The sequence below is a fragment of the Balaenoptera physalus genome (genome assembly GCF_965194825.1).
Source record: "Balaenoptera physalus genome assembly, chromosome: 2".
In the NCBI taxonomy this organism is placed as follows: domain Eukaryota; kingdom Metazoa; phylum Chordata; class Mammalia; order Artiodactyla; family Balaenopteridae; genus Balaenoptera; species Balaenoptera physalus.
In genome coordinates this window covers 127295779-127316300 of record NC_138883.1, presented here as the reverse complement: position 1 = coordinate 127316300, position 20522 = coordinate 127295779, and the positions used below count along the sequence as shown (strand labels likewise).

The following is a 20522-nucleotide window of genomic DNA, read 5'->3' as shown; positions in this document are numbered from 1 at the left end:
CCCAGTGACTGAATGAATCCTGGATTTCAGATGTGAAAGAAAGAAGAGGTTGGTGTATAGCCTGTTTTTGGTTTGGTTCAGAAAGTGGGTAGATGCTAGTAGAGAATGGGGAACAGATTTGGGGTAGAAAGATAATGAGTTAATTTTAGGCACACTGAACTTGGTTTACATGTGGGGCATCTGGATGGAAAGATTCAGAAGGTGCTGGATCCATACATGGACATCTCAGGAAAGTGAAATAGGCCAGAGACACTGATGGAGGAACAAAAACCTGGAGGCTGGAGTTAAGAATAGGAGATGCTTCTTGCTCCTGGTTCCTTGATGCTCAGTTTGGGAGAATCAATTTTACAGTTAAAGGGGGCTGTGCAGGGGCACTTAGCGAAATGCTCTTTGTATACAGAGGGGTCAATTGATCATAAAATGGGGAGGGGTAGGTGGGAGGTAAGCCCTGGAGCACCTGAAGGTCAGATTAGCCACAGCAGATCAGGCCTGGCAGGGTGACTGGTTTGGTATTTTTATTAGTGCTGTAGCTGTTTTACAAATTTGTGTTTAATTTAAATTTGTAATTTCAACATATTTCACAGCAGAAAAAATGTTTTATGGAAAAATCTAGTAACCTGATACATTTCAGGAAACAATCTTGCATCTTTTGCATTTGGATACTGAGTAGAAGATGGAACTTGGGATTTTAGAAGCAAAGAGTGAGGACTGCTTCAGGTGGTGCTGAGAATTCTACACCAAAGTATTAGGCTGAGTCTTTCTTTCTGGCATCTTGGGATAATAGAGAACAGTAGGTTTCTTTTTTTTTTTTTTTTTAAGAGTTTGGCGTGTACTTGGCATGGAGCATTGGGCTGGGGGCCCACCTGATAAAGAGGATCCTTTTTCATCAGGTGCTGGGGGACTTTTGGGAGGATGACTGGCGCTGCTCTAGGGTGAGGGAAGAGAATGTATAATTTTCCAAATGCCTATTATGAGTCAAGCACTGTGTTAAGCTTTGTTAGCTCAATTAATTGTTAGAGCACTTTTGTAAAATGAGCATTTTTAGTTTCATTTTTCCACATGAGGTTGCTGAGGCTCAGAGCAATTAGGTAACTTTTCCAGGTAAGGCACAGGGCAAGAAGCTGACCCGGTGGTCTAAAGTGTCCTGCTGCACCACCTCCTGCAAACTAGCCCCTGCTGGAGATTTATTTAGCCAAGGACATCTCTCTTAAATTTTCCTGGTTCTCATTTGTTTAGGTTGAATTCTCGATTTTTTCTGATACTACATAGTTTTTTGTCCTTTGAATGTAGGTCAGTATAATCATTTTGCATTTCAAACTTACTGGACTCCAGAAAAATAGCTATGGTATCTTTTCATACATGAAAAGAAAGCCAAATTTTCAAAATAATTTATGTCCTATGCCAGTTTTTCAGATGGCTATAGAGGACTGGGGAACTTGTAACTATTTTCAGCAGCCCATCCAGATTTCATGCAGAGGTAACTAGTTCATATTCTAAATATATTTAGCATTTAAGTGGATGAATAAAAATTAGAGACTATGAGCCTTTCGGCAGGTATAATAGCTATATGAAGACCAGAAAGCCTCAGCAATCTTCCTCTGCATTTGCACACCAGCTTCCTCCCCTGCCAGCTACAGACTTAGTAGATATTCCTTAAATATACACTTCTTTTGCATTGTTGTACATTTCTTGGCTCCTCATGTGAGCCCTCTGTGATGCTAATCACTTCAGAGTGTGTGACAGGCAGACTTCCCAGATGGGTAAATGGGCTTATAGTGAAAAGGCTCACCCACCTTTGCCCAGCCAACAGGAGGTAGACTTGAGATTTGGGCATGTTTGAGTGCAAAGCGCCTTCTCTTAATCACTTTAGTTTTACTTGATTTGATGAATACCCCAACAGAATGTGAGCTACTTAAATGTACAAATGATATCCTCCTCATCTCTGGGTCCATAGCACCCAGCAAGGTTCTTGGCCTGTAGTAGATACTCAGTGAAGGCTTGAGGCAGAGGGAGGGAGGAGGAGAGGGGATCAGAAGGAGGTGGTCCTGCTTTATTCTCATAGATCACCATGTTACCAAACTCAGGTTCGGATGGTCGCCACTCAAAAGCCAATAATTGAGAGGCAAGTGTTGGTAGAAAGGAAAGTTGCTTTAATCAGAAAAGCCAGCAGTCTGGGGAGAAGGTGGACTCATGTTCTGAGACCAACTCCAAACATTCTGCTCAGTCATGACAATTTTTAAAGGTAAAAAGGGGAAACAATCACAGTTAATCATTAAGTTAGGAGGTCAGATTCTTCATCATTTTTCCACTGTGTGCAGAGCTGCTGACCTCTGATTTTCCTGTGGAAGCTGTCTTGCCCACGTGGTCCGCCTGCAAATTTGCTAAGGGGGAAGCTGGGCGTAAAGAGTCAGTCATTCTTTAACTACTTAGTTCTTCATTCTTACTTCATTTAATCCAGGAAAGTAATCAACAGATTAGGCAAGGCATTGTGTACCTTCAATAGAGCAAAATCATGAGTTAGGTTAAATGTTACCTAGTGATCTCATTTTTATAATTAAGGCCTGAGGGAAACAGAAATGGGCAAACAGGAAAGGAGCAAAAGAGCTGCTTACACTTGTCAGACATCATTCCATTTCTATGGGATTAGGGATGAAGGTCTGCCTTCTGTAACTTCTTCATGCTGACATAGGGTGCTATATTCTTAGAGTGGAGGATGTCGAGACACGGGTCTGTACAATCTCTTTACTGACAATTTTAGTTGCCTGCTTACATATATGGGCAGAACAAGCTATAATATTTTGATGCCCACAAAGATATAGATTATTATGAGCAATAATGTTAATCCCATTCTCTTAAGGCCAGTTCTTGGAATTGTGCTAGCCATAGATTTAGTACTGCTCAAGATGGAGCAGCTTATGTCATAGCTACAGTCTGGTCATCACGCAGTTAGCTTGTTCCCCCTGGTGGCAATTATGGTATCTGTACAACGACTCAGGAATGTGCATCAGAAACTGAAGGATTCTGTGACTCTATTGTCCTGATCATTAACTGCTTGAGCCTGCTCTTTTGTGACTCAGGGAGGCCTGGGAGATGTACGTTTTTCTACAAACAAAAAGCAGGGGACATGGAGGGGCCTTTGTTCTTGGTTTGGCAGGGGGGTGGCCTGCAGGGTTCTGCTGGGTTCCAACTACATGGATTCAACAAATGGAAACCTAGGTACCAGCAAAGTCTGTTGTGGGAGGGGAGATGGATGCAGTGTTGGATACTCATTTTTAGGCCATTAAAAGGAATGGATTAGGATTGTCTAAATAAATCTTGTTAACAGAAGTGCCAAGATTCCCTCAGCCTAATTTTAGTTGCAGAAATGCCTGCAAAGGAAGCCTCCACCATCCAGGGCTTATATAAGCTTCTCAAAATAATTTTCTGTCCTCCCTGACCTGAGAACAACTTACCTGTGAGTTTTTGTCTCGTAAACTTGCTGAACCAGAAGCAAATGCAGGTGTCCTGTGGCTTTCACAGCTGCAGTTAAATATTTAAATTTGGCTTGGAGATTGCATTTCTTTCTCAGGGTTAGTAAATTTTTTCATTTCCTGTGCTGAGGAAATCTAGTCAATTACCTAATTGCAGAATAATGAGCAGTGTTTCCACTTTCGAATATGTATTCTTGTCATTTTAATGCGATAAATACCAACAAATTTCCACAAGCAAGAAGAAACGTTATTGTTTATCTCTTATTAAAATTTATTTGAGCTACTTGAGTTATACACCTAAAGGTTTTATTTTGTTGTTATTTGTTGTTACCACTGCTGTTCGTATATTCTCAGGATATTTTAAAAGGACAGTCACCTATGCATAAATGCTTGGCCCCTGAATGCCTGTTCCCAGCCCCCTCAGACTTCCTGCCTGCCCCTCGCCTCTCCCTGCCCCATCCTCTGCTACCTCAGCCCACTTGCTCCCAACCACGGGACCCTGGGCTGGGCTGGTGTCTTACACAGAAACTGTGGCGTCTGACTTTTGCATGAAATGGAATTTTGTAATCTGGCGTAAAACCTAGCAACACTTGTGTCATGTTTTTTCAATGAGAAAATATGACACAAATTCTAAACAAATGATTTTCAAGCTTATGGAACCCCACCTACTTGTATTTGCTGTCCCTTTGTGAAGGCAGTGTAAAGCCTTCAGGGACAGGCCTAGCTGGACTTCAGGGTTTCATGCTGTTTGATTTGATACACACATGTAAACAGAGAGAGAGAGTGGAGAGGGCCCTGAGTTCATTTAGTTATCAGAGTTTTACCATCCCTAAGAGAAGCCCCAGGAATAAATGGCCCTTTAATTGAATGCTTTTGTTTGTGAGATTCTTTTTAAGAAAGATTCTTTGTTTTGAATACAATTCCTGAATATTTCTTCATGCTGATTCCAAGTTCATCATAAGCTTTTTATAATACAGAGAGAGAGAAAGAGAGAGAGAGAGAGAGAGAGAGAGGTGTTCCAGGCATTTTATCTTACCTAATGATTTTGATGAACTATCTTAGTTCAAACCAATTCTAACTGAATAACTCACGTTTATGCATCATACACCAGAAGCTCCCAGTTCTCAGTGGCCTGGAGAATTCTGGATGAGGATACGCTTGCATTTTCCCTCTCACTGCCTGACAGCTCTCCAGTGAATCCCATCTCCTAGGAAATCAATACTTTTACTCAAGACCTCCCAAGTACCTGGTGCCAGCCCCATTCCATGGTTGGATCTGCACCTAAACCGGAAGCCGGGTCTTCTCAGGGTGCCCAGGGCTGTTGACACATCTGCTAACACAGTGGGTGTGAGTCAGTATTCGTGCACACACAACCAGTATGTCAATTAATTAATTTATAGGAGGGTATTTTATAAATGCTTGAAGTACTACAAATCTCAACCCTCACCCAAAGCATGGTCTTCTAAAATCAAATGATATCAGATTATAACCAAAGGAGCTTTGTGAGCTAGATTCTGCAGCAGGTCTGAAGAATGTGGGGGTGGTGTGCAGAGTGTAGGTTATGGGGGTCCCACCTGCAAAAGAGGAGATTCTGCTTCTCTGGGACACAGGGCCCTGTTACTGCAGCCCTACTGGCAGCTGCTGTTTCTGTAAACCCTGATCTCTGGGCCGGTACCTGCTCTTTCTTCGGCCAACATGCTCTGTCTAGATGTGCTGATATGGCTGGGTGTGCCACAGCCAAGAATCAGTGCATGGAGACCACTGTGTCTTCTTTGTGTGTGCGAATCTAAGTAAGCCCCTGGCACCAGAGAGGGGCCTGCTGGTCCCCAGCACCCACTGCTCCCAATGCCCACTACCCCCTCCTGCCCATTCCTCCCAGACTCCCACTTCCCCCATGCCTCTCCTCCATACTCCCTGCTCCTCCCCACTGTCTCTCCTGGAGCTGCAGTCTCCCTGCAAAAGGTGGAGGTGGGGAAGGAGGAGACAAGCACGAGTTCCTCTCAACCTGGTGTCCCTTTCACCATGCCGTGAACCTGCAGACTCCTCCCTGTACCCAGGTGGATCACGCCACAGAGCAGAAAAGATGAAAGGGACACAGTAAGCTCAACAAAGGCCCAGGAATGGAGATGCTCACCATCGCCATCAAACCAATGCTGCCTGGCTCTAATCCCCATGACCCTTGGAGCCCCCGAAAGCCCTTTCTTTGAGAAATGCCACTTCAGGGTCTCTGCCGTGTCCCCTTTCTTTCCCTCTCGAGTCTCCCTCAGCTGCACCGTGTTTGGGGATGACGCCCAAGGAAGATGGCAAGGAAGGCTCAAGATGGCCCTATGGGGCCACGCCCTTCTTTGCCTCTTCTTCCCTTTGTGCTATCCTGGGGCTCACCAGCACTGGGTGGTGTGGTGGCTGATTCTGTGAGCAGCACCCCGTCTGTCTCATCTTGGTGTCTAGTGCCCCAGCACGAGCTCCAGCAGCACAGGGCCTCTGCCTGGCTGTTATTTTAGAGGCTCCACCCCTCGCAGCCCTGTCTCATCTCTCTGCTGCTTTTCATACCAACAAGTTTCCATGCAGACGGCACCTGAGTCCACCTCCAGTGCTAAGGTCAAAGACCAAAACCTTACTTCCACACTTCTACCTTATGTTCCCTGAGGAGTACAGGATTCCTGCTTTCTACCCTAGTCCACTGCCATCTGGATCTCTGTGGATTCCTGGAACTTTTACAGTCTCAAGGTCTCTTCTTTTTCTGAGGACTGACTCAAATCCAACCCTGGCAGACTCTCCAATCCATACAGATTGCATCTCTTCATGGCTGTGTTCCTTGGTCCCCGCCACATCACTCCAAACCTGGAAACCAGCAATTTGTCTGGGACTCCTTGGAGGAAACAGACCTTCACAAGGCATCTGTCTACAGAGTAGCTGTGCTCAGTGTCTGCAAGGATGAGGGGCTTTGGTGGTGCCATATTTCTTATTACTCCTCTTCAAAAATATGTTACTGTACGTGGCTGCATCCTCCACTCTCAGGGGCATCTTTGCAGACCTCGCCCACCAGGCTGGTTTATTTGGCTGCATAGAACCTCGCCCTAGAGCTGTGAGGCTGAGAACTGCTCCCGGAGGGAGGCGGCCTCAACTTCAGACCCCACATCCCCCAGTTACTTGTGTTTAATGGGATGGGGGGTGGGGAGGCAAATTGTTTGAGCTCTCTAAATTTTTCTTTCTTCATTGATTGGGATGGTAATGAGAACAGCAGTAATCTCTGCCTTGTATTTAAATAAGATGATATAGCATGAGGCCTGGCACTTGCTGCCAGCCTACGTTAGCTGCTGCTGGTAGTGTGTGTGATGCTCCTCACCACCCCTCCCAGGAGTCAGCGCCGTGGCCCCCCAGTGGCACAGTCTCCCATTAGCTGCCCCCCAACTGCACAAGAGAGCAGAGGGGGCTTGTTCCTGTAGAGTCACCTTTCCTACATCTGCCTCTTCTTTCTCTGCAGGAGAACGAAGTGGGATATTGACTAGTGTCCCACTGATTTCATGATGCCCTTGCTTTCCGAGGCACAGCCCATGCAGCAGATTTGGGTTTAAGTACTACTACTTTTTCTCCCTCTTTTACCTAAGCTCTCCCCTACCGCAGTCCACTCAAGTCACTCAGCGAACACCCAAGACCAAAACTGAGAGGTGCTGCTGATGCTGTGGAGAGCAGCAGAATCCAAAATTAGAACCTGATCCTGAGCTTGCAGACTGTGAATGACAACTGGGTTCCCAGGGCCAACTGACACATGGCAGTGCCTCCACCCTCATGGCAGCCCATGTGAGTGCCAGCTGGAAGGGAGATGGGAGAGCAGTGCTAGACTTCACAACTCAGGCGTAGGATGAGAGCTTAGAAACCAGGAGAGAAAGATGAAACTCTTCTATTTCAATAAGAATGCAATTTGGAGGGTTATATTTAAATTGAAAATCCTTTAGCTGCTCCTGCTAATTTATCTCTGTCTTGTTATGCCACCAAAACTTTGCATGTTTCAGTTAAAATGCATCACCTGCATTAACTTAAGTTAATGGTAATGTGGGGGGCATGATTGTGAACTTTACAGGCCGTTTGCATCCCAAGGGTCTACATCAAGCCTACTATCTGTGACTTCCTAACCAGTACCGCTTTTCTCTGTCCTCCCTCATCACCTATCAACAAGCTCTCCCACTCATTGAGGCCTTTGCTCATCATCCGTCTTACCCATTGAACTCACCATTGCAAAACTGATCTTCCTCACCTACAGCTTTGAGTTTAAAACAGTCTTATTACTATTCAGGTATGGCAAGGCCAACAGATCAGGAGACAGCTGTCATTGAAAAGAGAGTTTGTCACCCACAGACCCCAGGAGAAGGGGGCATGCCATGCCATGGTGGAGGGGATGCCTGGGGAAGCACCAGGGCAGGTCACAGAGAGTGAGCCTTTATTGTAGCTTCCATGGAAAGAATGAGCATGGCCAGGCTGGGTAAGCAGGCTTAGGATTGGCTAGTTTGAATAATTAAAGTAGGCCCTGGGACCTAGTCTATCCTTAGTTGCCTGGTACCTGAATGTGGAATGAGGCACTGGCCTGGAGTGTGAGAACCTAATAAAGAAGGCAGCTCGGGGTATGAGCTCTGGGGTGGTTGGTTTGCGTATGAAAAGTACAATCCAGCGCTTGGCAGAGTTGTTTGCTCTCTCTAGGAGCTAGAGGGAGGGAAGGCAGTCCCTCCAGGGTCCAGAGATTAAAGCATGAGAAATCAGAAAATAAATTACATGTTCAATACACATGGTTATGTCACTTGCTACTTGGAAACCTTCAGTATTCATTGGCTTTGGAGCTGGTGTTTGAGTGTTTCCACTTTATGGTCACTGCCACAGGGTCCTGCCTTGCCCACAACTCTTTACTTTCCTCCTCTTGCACACCAAGTTCCAGCAAAACTGCACTCCTTGGGGTTTCTCATCAATTCAGTAAAAACAACGGTCTTTGTATGACTTTTCATGCCCCTACTTCGTGTCTAGCTGACCAAGGCCTATCTTCAATACCACCTGCTTTGTGAGAATCTTTAATTGGTGGTGGGGTTTTTTTGTGTCTAGGGGGTTTCACACAGTTAACACCAGGCACAGACCTCTGCCATGTAGGTGACTAGGAAAAAATTCCCGTTTCTTCTCATCCACTCAAATGCTGCCTCTCCTTCAAGTTGCAGATAAAATGTCAATAGACTCCCCAGGCTATTTGCATATTTTGCTTCCCTCTCTCTCTGATTTTTTATGGGCCCTATAGCTTAAAACTTCTTTTGTTTGTAGTTGTTTAGTATGTATTGGTTTTGTCACTTCCTTGTCTGTGACAGCACCTGGAGAGGAGCACAAGTGTACTTTGTCATTTTGGAGGCTCCTGTGCCCAGCACTCTTGCAATCAGTAACAGATGGGTGTTATTGGGTTAGCAAGCTCTGAGAACCGCCCTGTGAGGCAGCAAGAAGAGTCTGCCTGTCTGGGATGGATTCTTTAGCTGATTTGTCATCCCGCCTCTCACTGCCTGCAAAGCAAGGGTGTTGCAGACATGCTCTGCCGGTGCATGAGCTCAGGCGCTCCTGCCTGTAACAACAGTGATTTCTCCTTCCCTGGTTGAAGGGTTTACCGCCTCACCTTTGGATTTTCAGCTTGTATCCTTCCACGACAGGGTTTAGGATGTCCAGTGACTATGACCAGATTTTTAGACCTGATCGTTCTAGACTTGAACAGTGATTGCTAAAAAGAACAGAAATTTTAAAATAGAATTTCCATGCTCAGCCTCTGATTTGTCTTTTTTCCCACTTTCTTACTGCACTAACTTCTCTGCAAAACAAAAACATGGGGTCATCTGCCTATTTTGCTTCTTATTTTGTTGGCAAGCCTGTGGGGCTGCATTGCCCCTGGCTCCCTCTTCCCACATCCGGTTTTAGTCCCATTTTCTCTAGATGTCATCCTCTAGAGGTGATGACATGTCCCAGTTAGTGTAGAAATGGCTGTGTAGTGTAGAATGGCAACCTAGAAGGAAAGGAAAATGTGATGCATGAGGTGTAGAGACCCCCCCACAGGTCATGGTGTCTCCAACTGGTGTTTCTATTCCAGAGGTTTTCTATTTACAGCTGTGTGGAGGGCAGAAGGAGAGGAGGAATCTAACTGCAGAGAATTTGTAGCCAGGCCAGGCCTGTCATGGGCGGCTCAGGCCTAGGTTTGCCTGGTGGGAGGAGGAGGACCTAGGCCAGCACACAGGTTCTCTGCCAGCACCCTGATTTTATGATGACTTTTTGGGGGCCTTTATTTCTAAGTTATCTCTTAAATGCCAATTTGTATAGTCTGCTTCTTACCTAAATAAAACAGAGAACTTATAGACATGATGTACACCTATTAAAACTAGTATTTGTGTTTACAAGAAAGCAACCACTGCTTCCTAACTCTATCTGAAAATAACATCCATTGCTCCTGGATTCCAACCTGAATTGGGCCAGTTGTGGAGGAAACAGGCCTGCGGCTGAGCACAAACTCATTTTTTTCTTTTCTTTTTTTTTCCCCAGGATTACACCTTGACCATGTATTTTCAACAATACTGGAGAGATAAAAGGCTCGCCTATTCTGGGATCCCTCTCAACCTCACGCTGGACAATCGAGTGGCTGACCAGCTCTGGGTGCCTGACACATATTTCTTAAATGACAAAAAGTCATTTGTGCATGGAGTGACAGTGAAGAACCGCATGATCCGCCTCCACCCCGATGGGACGGTGCTCTACGGGCTCAGGTCTGTCTGCCCTGTGGGCTGGGCTCATGGTTGCATGGTGCGTTGGTCTTGAGTTTTCACTGGAGGTGATTACAGTAAGTGAGGCCATGTCCTCAGATTAAGTTAAGAGACACCCATGAAACACTTGGAGCTCTGCAGAAAAAAAATCTTATAAATCTAAGGCTTGGGGCATTACTGTTACTATAAATAGACATCAAACAAGTGAAAAACAGCCTCCTCGGATTGAGTTGATATAATTGGGCTGCCGTATCTAAGAACACATATTCTCTTGGGGTGGATTTCCCATATCATAGCCACAAAGGCCTGTAATTAATATCATCACCCTGGTACTTCAGAGGCTTTCAGTGAAGTTTCCCAAAGCCATTTGCAGAGTTGAAAAAAATGTCTAATTATGCCGACATACAGTATAGTCTCCATGGAGCTTTATGAGGTGGTGCCACCAATATTTATGGGAATGAGTAAATGTGAAGCTTCCTGGTAAGAATCATCTCTCACCAGGTCTCATAATGAAAGCACATGAATTGGGAAACCAGACTGCTGTTTGGAACCCTAAGGAGGCCCTGGGCTTCCCTGGTTACACTGGAAACCACTAGGCCTTCCCGTGATGCTCCACCACTGCTGGTGGTTAGTGATTTTGACTTTCACTGAATGGCAGCCTTAGCAATCTTTGTCTCTTGTGTTGATTTAGCACTGGTTTTTGTTTTGTTTTGTTTTGTTTTAGAGTAAGTATGTCTGGGTCTTTCTTGATCTCCTGGCCTGAAAGTGCCCAGAGGCCTTCCAGGAGGGGCTGACAGTCTGGCGTGGGGCACAGGTGTATATCTTGGAGAAAAGGTTTATCTCAAAATGCTGTGAATCTTTAACTGAGACTCCAACAGTTCTAAAGAGTAATCATAACAATGTAAGCTTAAATACACACCACTGTGACTATTAGTGCTTCAAGGAGAGTAAAGGGAATTATTTAACATTGCCTTAAGTGGAAAATGTTAAGTGACTTCCTCAAAACAGCAGCATATAGAATGAGAGTTGGAATTTTAGCAAAAATCAGACTTTTTTAACTGTAAGAGAAAAAAAGTGGCACGTGTCAACTAAGCCACGGTGTTACTCTAAAAAAAGTCTAGATGATGCTTCCTTGGGATGTTTTCAGCATTTTGTATTTTTTCCTGGAAGTGAGAGATGTGGTTGAAAAGTTCTGGAGTTCTGAGAAGTACAAAAATTGGTTGTTCAAAAGATTATCCAGAGACCATGTGAGCATAAAATGAGGAGTCATGTCCTTCATTTACCTACCCACCCCAAAAAAGTGATTAGAAATGTGTGTATGTTTGTGTGTGTATGTGCATGTGCATAGTGGGGGTGAAGCAAAAGGAAGCAAATAGCAATAAAAACTAGGCTAGGCCTTCTTGGCTTTTTAAACAAAACTTGCTATTTGGGTTCTTTCCCTTTTTATCTTCGCATTCTTTATTTTCTCACCAGAGTTAGAGTATGTTAGTTTGTCTAAAACAAAGAGCTTTCATTCTGTTAGGATAGCATCTGAGTCCGCTTGGGCCACGGTAGCAAAAACCCACAGCAGACACTTATTTCTCACACTCTGGAGGCTGGGAGTCCAAGATCAAGGTGCTGGCAGACTTACTGTCCATGGAGGGTCTACGCCCTCATTCATGGCAGGTGCCTTCTCACTGTGTCTTCACATGGTGGAAGCTCTGTAGGGTCTCTTTTACTAGAACACTAATTAATCCCATTCATGGGGTTCCACCCTCATGAGCTAAGCCCTCATCTCCCAATACCACCACATTTGGGTTCAAATATTCAAATATGAATTTGGGGAGGGACTTAAACATTTGGACCATAGCAGACAAAATGATACAATATGAATGAAAGAACTGAAATAAATTTCCAAACTCCACTTGAAAGTGTTGGATTTCACACCATAAAACAGGCAAGAATAAGAGAAACCAAGAGATTAAAACTGTATCTTTATAACTTAGCTAATACTCTGTAAATTTTAATATAAAAGTTAAATAATAATGTAATAATAAGCTATGGGATACTTTTAATAATAAACTTTGTACAATAATCTAAAAAAGAATCTCTCTAATGAAATTTACATTCATTATACATCTCAGCCTCTTAAATCAGTAAATGAATTTCTAAATCACTAGCTGTTTTTATTCAAATGTAGTCTCAATGTACCCCTTAGATCTTTATTTAGAACCTCATTTTTTTTCTTTTTTCTTTTTTTCTTTTTGGCTGCATGGGGTCTTAGTTGTGGCATGCAGGATCTTTCATCACAGCACGGGCTTCTGTCTAGTTGTGGCATGCGGGTTTTCACTCTCTAGTTGTGGTGTAAGGGCTCCAGGGCATGTGGGCTCTGTAGTTGTGGTGTGCAGCCTTCAGAGCACGTGGGCTCTGTAGTTTGTAGCATGTGGGTTCTCGAGTTGAGGCACTCAGGTTCAGTAGTTGTGGTATGCGGGCTTAATTGCCCCACGGTGTGTGGGATCTTAGTTCCCTGACCAGGGATCGTACCCACGTTCCCTGCATTGGAAGGCAGATTCTTTACCACTGGACCACCAGGGAAGTCCCAAGAGCCTCATATTTTTTAAACAATTCTTCCATCTGGACCTGGACAAGCTGTCAGAAAGGAAATCTAAATAACAGACCATATTCCACATGTGCTTATCAGCTACACTGTGCCACCTGAATTCCTTTTGAAATTGGCTCTTCTAGATATTTCTGCCTTCAGATTAAAAAAAAAAACACACATAGCTATAGAGATTAATTTGAATTTGAAGTAATTTGAATTTTTGGACGAAAAGCACATTAGTGCTTCAAAATACTGGTAATTTTATTAAATTCATATAAATACATATTCTATGTCATTCTGTGTGAACTGAAGTACCATTTATATATATTCCACAAGATACACATACGCACACTGTATGTATTGTGTTTTTTGATAACAAAGTATGAGTGCCAACCTCCACCCTCCCCTTGGCCCCAAACCCTACCTTCCCTCTGCTCTTGTTTTACTGTTGTACTTGCTAGATCATGCTGGTGACAGGGCAAGACAAGGATGGACAGTGTTAGTAACCTCAGTGATACATTGTATCCTTTTGGTAAATAGGTACCAGGGCCTGGGCCTGGAGGGGGTCTGGTGTAGCTGAGAGCTTGAGTGTGTTAAACTCCCCAAGGAGGTTCATGGAGCACTGGGGTTGTTGTCAGTCTCCTGCTTGTAAGGTATTGCTCATGATGGCTAAACCCAACAGAGATTACTTTCCTACTGGCTGTATCCTTAAGATGCTAGTTGACCTGGCTGTGTCCTTGGGACCTTATGGTCAAATTCTTCTCACCACTGGAGACTAGGATTGGCCTTCACCCCAAGTATCCTGCAGTCGCCCACACTGGTAGGTCAGTCACCATTTAGCTCTTCTGGGCTCCTTTTCCCAGGCATGTCGAGCCATCTCAGTACAGGATCAATGGTGGCTTTTGCTTTATCAAGAGTAGATGAGGATCTCTGGCTGGGGATGAGCTCTCCATGATGTAGGTTTGTACATCATCTCAGACTTATTCTGGGAAATCATTAATCCATTACTCTGATGACTCTGCAGAAGTGGTTGATGGCTGCTCACAAAAATGCTGGAGAGGGATCATGTTCACATAGTGATAAAAGGTTGTTTAAATCATGAACTCTTTTTTCAATGATTCTTACAGCCGCTGAGTATGAAACTTGGGCTAACACTAGCTTGATGTTACCTGTTTGGGCTCGGCTGAATGAGGCAATGAACCAAGCTTCTTGTACAGGTCCAAGTCACCGTGTGGTGTAAGAAAATGCTCTTGATAGGGCATATACACCATCTTGAAATAAAACTTGGGCTCTTTGAAAATTTCCTTTGGGCAGCCAAGTCTTTTCAGGAACTAGGGAGATCTTGGCTGCCTAAGAGGCTCACAAGTCTTGGTCCTGTTCCCATGACAGCTTTTCTGTTTCCTTTGGTGCCAGGCTGAAATTTTCTGCTGTCTATCCCTATCCTGTCTTCCCATCTTTCTTTTTCAAGTCAGCCAATCACCTGATATCACTGAATATCTTACCTGCACCACTAAGGATACTTTGTAATGTGATCTTCAGGCCATGAATTTTGTGTCTTCGGACCTTTTTTCTGATGCTAGGAATTGGTAATGGGTTCACAAAATAGTATTTGATTTGCTCCGAAAGGAACTTGGAAGTCTGAGGTTGAGTCATCTTCATCAAAACAACGTGCCTGAGAAGGTTACTGCAAACTTTGTTGGAAAATATCTTGTAAAATTCCCACTTGCTGTCAAAAATGGCTTGAAATTGTTAAAGTTGCCATTCCCATACTTAAACGGTTGACGCAATATTAAAATGAACCTAGAACTTCATTCAGAAGATTCAAATTAAGTCATCTAATTGGTTTGGCTGCCATCTTTTTTCCAAAACTGTATTTTTAAGTTGGTTCTGGCCAAACACCTTTTTCCCCCAGAAAAGATGTAAGCTCACAGAATTAATAAGACCCACATGATTTGAGTGGAGGTGTGTTTAACTCCCAAACTCTTGTTTTGTCACTGCCTCCCAATTACTTTTACATAAGTAAAAAACATATTGATAAATTGCTTTCCAAAAGGATTATGCCAATTTTTACTCCCACAGCAATATATTACATATTAGCTTCAGGGTTGTGACACCTGCTTTGGGCTTCATCATTTTTTAGGCTACTGTAAATAACCTATTTACTTCATCCCTTGAGGCTGGAGAAAATCACCTGTCTCACTTTAAATTCAGGCTCACAAAATCCTCTATTCTCCCCAGTCACGTTCATTCTTCCCATACTTTTAAGAGCTCTTTCACACCTTCACTTCAGGCATCTCTCTTCACTCTCATTTGATGATATTACCTTATACTTCAATTGAAAACACAGTAACTTCTTCATTTTGCTATTTACAAAGAGACTATTCCACATACCTGCTACTCATACTTTGCTTTTTCTCTCAAAGTGAAAAGTGGGTCCCTGAGCATTTCAAGAGTCAGCTTCCCCTTGGTATCCTCTCTCAACTTGAGGATTTGGCTCCTGAAATTCTAACCCCTCTCTGTTTACCACTGTTCTCCTCTCTCACCATGCTTCTGGTATGCATACCTTCCTTCTGCTCTTAAGAAATAGTCAAGGATGTCTCTGTTTTAGAGCCTTTGCACATGCTCTTTGCTGGATGCAATACTTTGTTTCTAGATATTCATGTTTTTAGCATCACAGTGTAATTATGTAATTGAAGACAGTTCACCTGGTCCTGCTCTGATCACCTATTCCCTTTTTATTACACCTTCTTGTTTTATTTTTGTCATAGCACTTATCCAGATCTGACATGATCTTGTCATTTTATTGCATTTCTTAATTTATTGACTCTGTTCCCATCCATGATGGTGGGGAGGCCGCCATCAGTATATAAATTCTCTGAGAAAAGAACCTGTTTCTTGTTTATTATTACCTCCCCCAAACCTAGAGTAGTGCTGGGTAGAAAACAAGGAAAAAATATTGTATCAGGATTAAGTTTAAATTCCAATTCTTATTTCTATAGTGCTTTATTTTCATATTTTCTATTTAGATTCTTAATCCATCAGAATTTATCTTGGTGTACAATGTAAGGTAGCTGTCCAGTGTTTTTCTTGTCAGATGGTTAGCTGTTTATTCCAATACATAAGTTTATTCTTCCATATGAGCTTTAGAAACATTTGTTTTATCGAATTCCTAAAAATATAATGTAAGATGTTGGTTGGAGTTTTGCTGAAAAACATGACTTGAGAAGAACAAATGCTATATGATTTCAGTCTTTCCTACATAACCGTGACACATCTGCATTCATGCATGCCTTCAGTCATGGCTTTTAGTAAAGTTTTGTCATTTTCTTCATAGACAACCGCTCATTTCTTGATAAGGTTATTCCTGTCTTTTATAAGTGTGATACCATTAGGAATGGGATATTTTTACATTATCTTTCTAGCTCTCGTTGATACGTGGGGAAGCTATTGATCTATTTGTTTATGGCTGTCTTTGTTTATGCATTTGTCCACTATCATATCCAGCCAGGCTATTCTCTTACTATGTCTAATAATTTAGTTAATACTCTTGAGGATTTTAGTCTTACAATCATATTGCTTATAATGATGATTTTTTAATCTTCATTTTTACTGGTTTTATTCATATTTCTTTTTTCTGTTTTATTGCAATGGTTTCAACTTACAGGAACTGAAAAACAGTAGGGATAACAGTGTACAGCATCCCCTAGTTCTTCATTATAGTAAGAGTGCTTCTTGTGCCCCACCATGAAGGATGATTTGCACTCTCAGTTTAATGTAGTTGTGACTCATTCTTTTACTTCCTTTAAATACATACATACATACATACTCTCATTTTCTGGGAACTGTGTCATGAGTTGAATAACAGATATCACCAATTTATGGAGTTTATATTCAGGAACTAATTATAAATCAGATGACTGACCCTAGACGGCTTTTTTACATATCAGAAATAGAAATAGATTTTGTTGATTCAACCTCTCTTTATACGTTTGTTTTCCTTTTTTAACCTGTAACTATGATGTATTAATTTCCTACTGTAATCTATCCTTGAATTCCTGAGATAAATCCTATTTTATCATGGTGGGCAATACTCTTAAGAAATTATTAAGTTTGCTTTGCTCATGGTTAATTTATAATTGTTCTTTTAAAAATTTGTCAACAACCAGTTTATTGGTAATCAACACACCTTGTGATCTAGTCAATGCAATCTTTTTTTTTTTAACATCTTTATTGGAGTATAGTTGCTTTACAATGGTGTGTTAGTTTCTGCTTTATAACAAAGTGAATCAGTTATACATATACATATGTTCCCATATCTCTTCCCTCTTGCATCTCCCTCCCTCCCACCCTCCCTATCCCACCCCTCTAGGTGGTCACAATAGTCAATGCAATCTTATTTGTCCCCCACTATCCCCCTAAACACTATTAAGTGAGGTATGAAATTTCTTTGCCTTGGGTAAAAATTTGGGCAGATTGCATGGTTTTCTGCCAGTGTTTTAATAGTAGTCTTTTTCCATTTTTATGTTACACAGGAATTCTCAGTTCAATGTCTAATATTAATGCAGATACAGAATTAATATTTTCCCTTCCACAGGCCAATGCTATTTTAGGCTGGAAGCTCATCATGGCAAAGGAAGTGTAGTTGACTTCTCCACTTCTGTGCTTCTGCTTCTCCTCTATCCCCTCCCAATCCATCTTGATGGCCTACATATGACCTCCTCTGGTTTTGAAGGTTTATTTTGGGGGGTGGAGGGAAAATAAGTAAGAAAAGTGTTACTTGAACTGTACCATTTCCTGGTGGCTTCATGCTCTCTGGACCTCAAAGACATCCAGAATTGGCTCTTCTCAGAGCTTCCACCATCAGGCAGCTCTCTCCAGGTGGCCCCTTGACCAGCACTGGGGGTGCTGAGTGGGAAGAGTGGGAGAAGTGCTGAGTGGGTGAAGAGTGGGAGAGTAGGATATGTTTCTCCATGGAGTCCCTTGGAACAATTTCCTTAGCTCTAGAACTCCATCCTTCATGGACACATTCCATTTCTCTGCCCATCCATGCAGCCCTAGTATAGAGGATCCAAGAAATCTGCAGGTCCTCCGTTTTCCCACGGAGCCCGTGTGTGATCCACAGGAAATCTGCCTTCATTCCTAGTCTAACATCCAAGTCCTATTCAGTCTCCACTATGCCGCCACCTGCACACCAGGTGTGAAGCATCCACCATTCTTCCTAGAGACCCAGCTGAAAGATGTTAATCTCCCTTAATGATGGCTAGAAACTCTACTAAGAAATCTATCCTGAAGTTAGTTCCCTCTCTCTCATTACTCTGACTTGAATTAACATTCATAACTTGGCTGAAGATTCCAAGAACCATGAACCAATTCAATGAAATTCACTAGTAAATTATCCAATGGTGAGGTGGTAATGTAGGGCCCTTTTACACAATTGTGGTATATATCATATAGATTCTATTAAATATATTAATAATTATATCTATCTTTAAATCTTTTTGTGTTTTGACATAATATGAATCAAGAAGATTTCTCTTGATCTTTTTTCTGTTTTTGTATATTCTGTAATAGATTATATCATATGGTAAATATCTGTTCCTAGAATGAGTTGATATTCCTGTAAGTATTTTAAAAATTTACCTATAGACATATACAGTTGACCCTTGAACAATGTGGGGGGTTAGGGGCACTGACCTTCCACAAGTCAAAAATCCACATGTAACTTTACAGTTGTCCCTCCATATCCTTGGTTCAGCATCTGTGAATTTAACCAACTGTGGATGGTGCAGTACTATAGTATGTATTTATTGAAAAAAATCCACATGTAAGTGGACCTGTATGTTTTACACCCATTTTGTTCAAGGGTCAACTGTACTATACATAAAATGTATTTTGTAGATGCATGGGACTTTGAATAGGCTGTTGAATGACATTTTCCACTCTGGCACACATGGCTTTAATTTCTGCTATACTTACAGGTCTCTCTAGATTTTCTTCTTATATCAATCTTGAAAATTCAAGTTTTTCAGGAAAACATCCTTTTTTATCTAGACATTCTAATTCATTAGCATGCATGTATGCATTGCCTTCTATAATACATTGTTACATTCCCTTCTTCATTTATAATTCTGTTCAGTAGCATCAAGAAATACTTATCTATTATATATATATATATTTTAAAGAGGTAGCCTTTAATTTTATATCATAATTCTGTTCATTAATTTCTGCCTTATCTTTATAAACATCCTCCTCTTGCTTTTAAAGCTCTCTATTGGGGAGTGATGTCAGCAAAATGGCAGACTAAGAAGCTCCAAGCTCTTATTTCTCCACAGAAACATCAAAAAACAAGCAGAAGCTGTCTGAACCAACTTTGTAGGAGCTCTAGAAAATATTCCAAGGCTTATAGCAACCAACCAAATGCCAAATAAAGAAAAAGCTATATTCAAAACAGTAGGAAAGTTTTGTGGCATTTTCCCCTGCCATTTCCCCATCCCCTCCCTGGTACAGGGGCAGTTTTGATCTTGAGCAAGTGACAGCTCAGTTACCAGTTCTCTGGCACTGGAGGAAGCAGAACAGACCTTATTTATGAAGCATTATATACATTTGTTCTAAACTGTCTGGAGAATACCTGAAGGACTGAAGCAAGATGCTCATCTCTATTTTGCATAACTCAGAAAGCAGACAGGAAAAGAGGCAGGTACTACTCATAAAGACTTCAACATGTCTACAGACCCACAGATATCTAAGGCAAGAGATTCTGAGTGGAAATATACAATAGACCATCTGAGGCCCAGAGGAGAAGCTAGGATGAGACTCTGGAAAATTAGGTCATTCAAAAAGCAGCCATGCAGAGTCGGGATCAAAGTGGCCAAGGAGTAGGAAGCAGAATTCACCTCCCTCCACAGAAACATTGCAAATACATCTACAAGTGGAACGATTCACACAGAACAGCTACTGAGGGCCAACAGAAGACCTCAGACATCCAAAACGACACAAAAACCTCCATGTAACTGGGTAAGACAAAAGGAAAAAGAAAAAGAAGGAATCAGGATGGGGCCTGCACCCTGGGGAGGGAGCTGTGAAGGAGGAAAGGTTGCTGCACCTTGGGAAGGCTCCTCACCAGTGGAGAAATTTGACTGGAAAGGGGGAGTTTCAGAGCCTAAGAGGGGGAGAGCAGCAACTGTCTGTGAAAGGCAAAATAGAGAGTAAACTGCACAGAGGGTCAGCACTGCCACCCTGCACTCTCCAACCTGAGATACTCCTCTGTCAGTGAGGTTGGGCATTGGGTGTTGAAGCTCAGACTCTTAAGCTCAGTTCCAGAGAGAGGACCAGGGTTAGGTGCAGAAACAGCCTGAAGAGGTCGGGCCGCGGCAACTGAGGGTGTACTAGGAAGAAGCCTGGGGCTGCCAGAGAGGCAAGGAACCATTATTGGGAGGCACACGAGGAGAAGGGAAGGGCCACCATAAGAACTTCTTTCCCTATGAGCACTCCCAGGCAACAGGAAACTGCCTACAGGAGCTCCGGAGGCAGGCACAAGTCGCTGCCGCCATCTTGGGCTACAGAGGCGGGCATTGGCTGACTCTTCCAGACCCGCAGGCAGATGCCAGGCCTTGCCCCTGCTGACCTGGAAGGGCACCAACAGCTCCTGACACTAGGAATTCCGCCAGCGGGTCACAGGACCCACCCCTGCTAACCTGGATGTGC

The 20522-nt window shown here is 42.8% G+C and overlaps 1 protein-coding gene across 2 annotated transcripts in view; it reads left to right on the top strand.

Annotated features, from left to right (window-relative positions):
- Positions 1-20522, top strand: part of GABRB3 (gamma-aminobutyric acid type A receptor subunit beta3) — a 250372-nt gene that overhangs the window by 157018 nt on the left and 72832 nt on the right. For both annotated transcript variants that reach the window (XM_082450222.1, XM_082450221.1), the window contains exon 4: positions 10020-10240. In XM_082450222.1, the coding sequence (XP_082306348.1) occupies positions 10020-10240 (221 nt within the window). The remainder of the gene's footprint in view (positions 1-10019; positions 10241-20522) is intronic.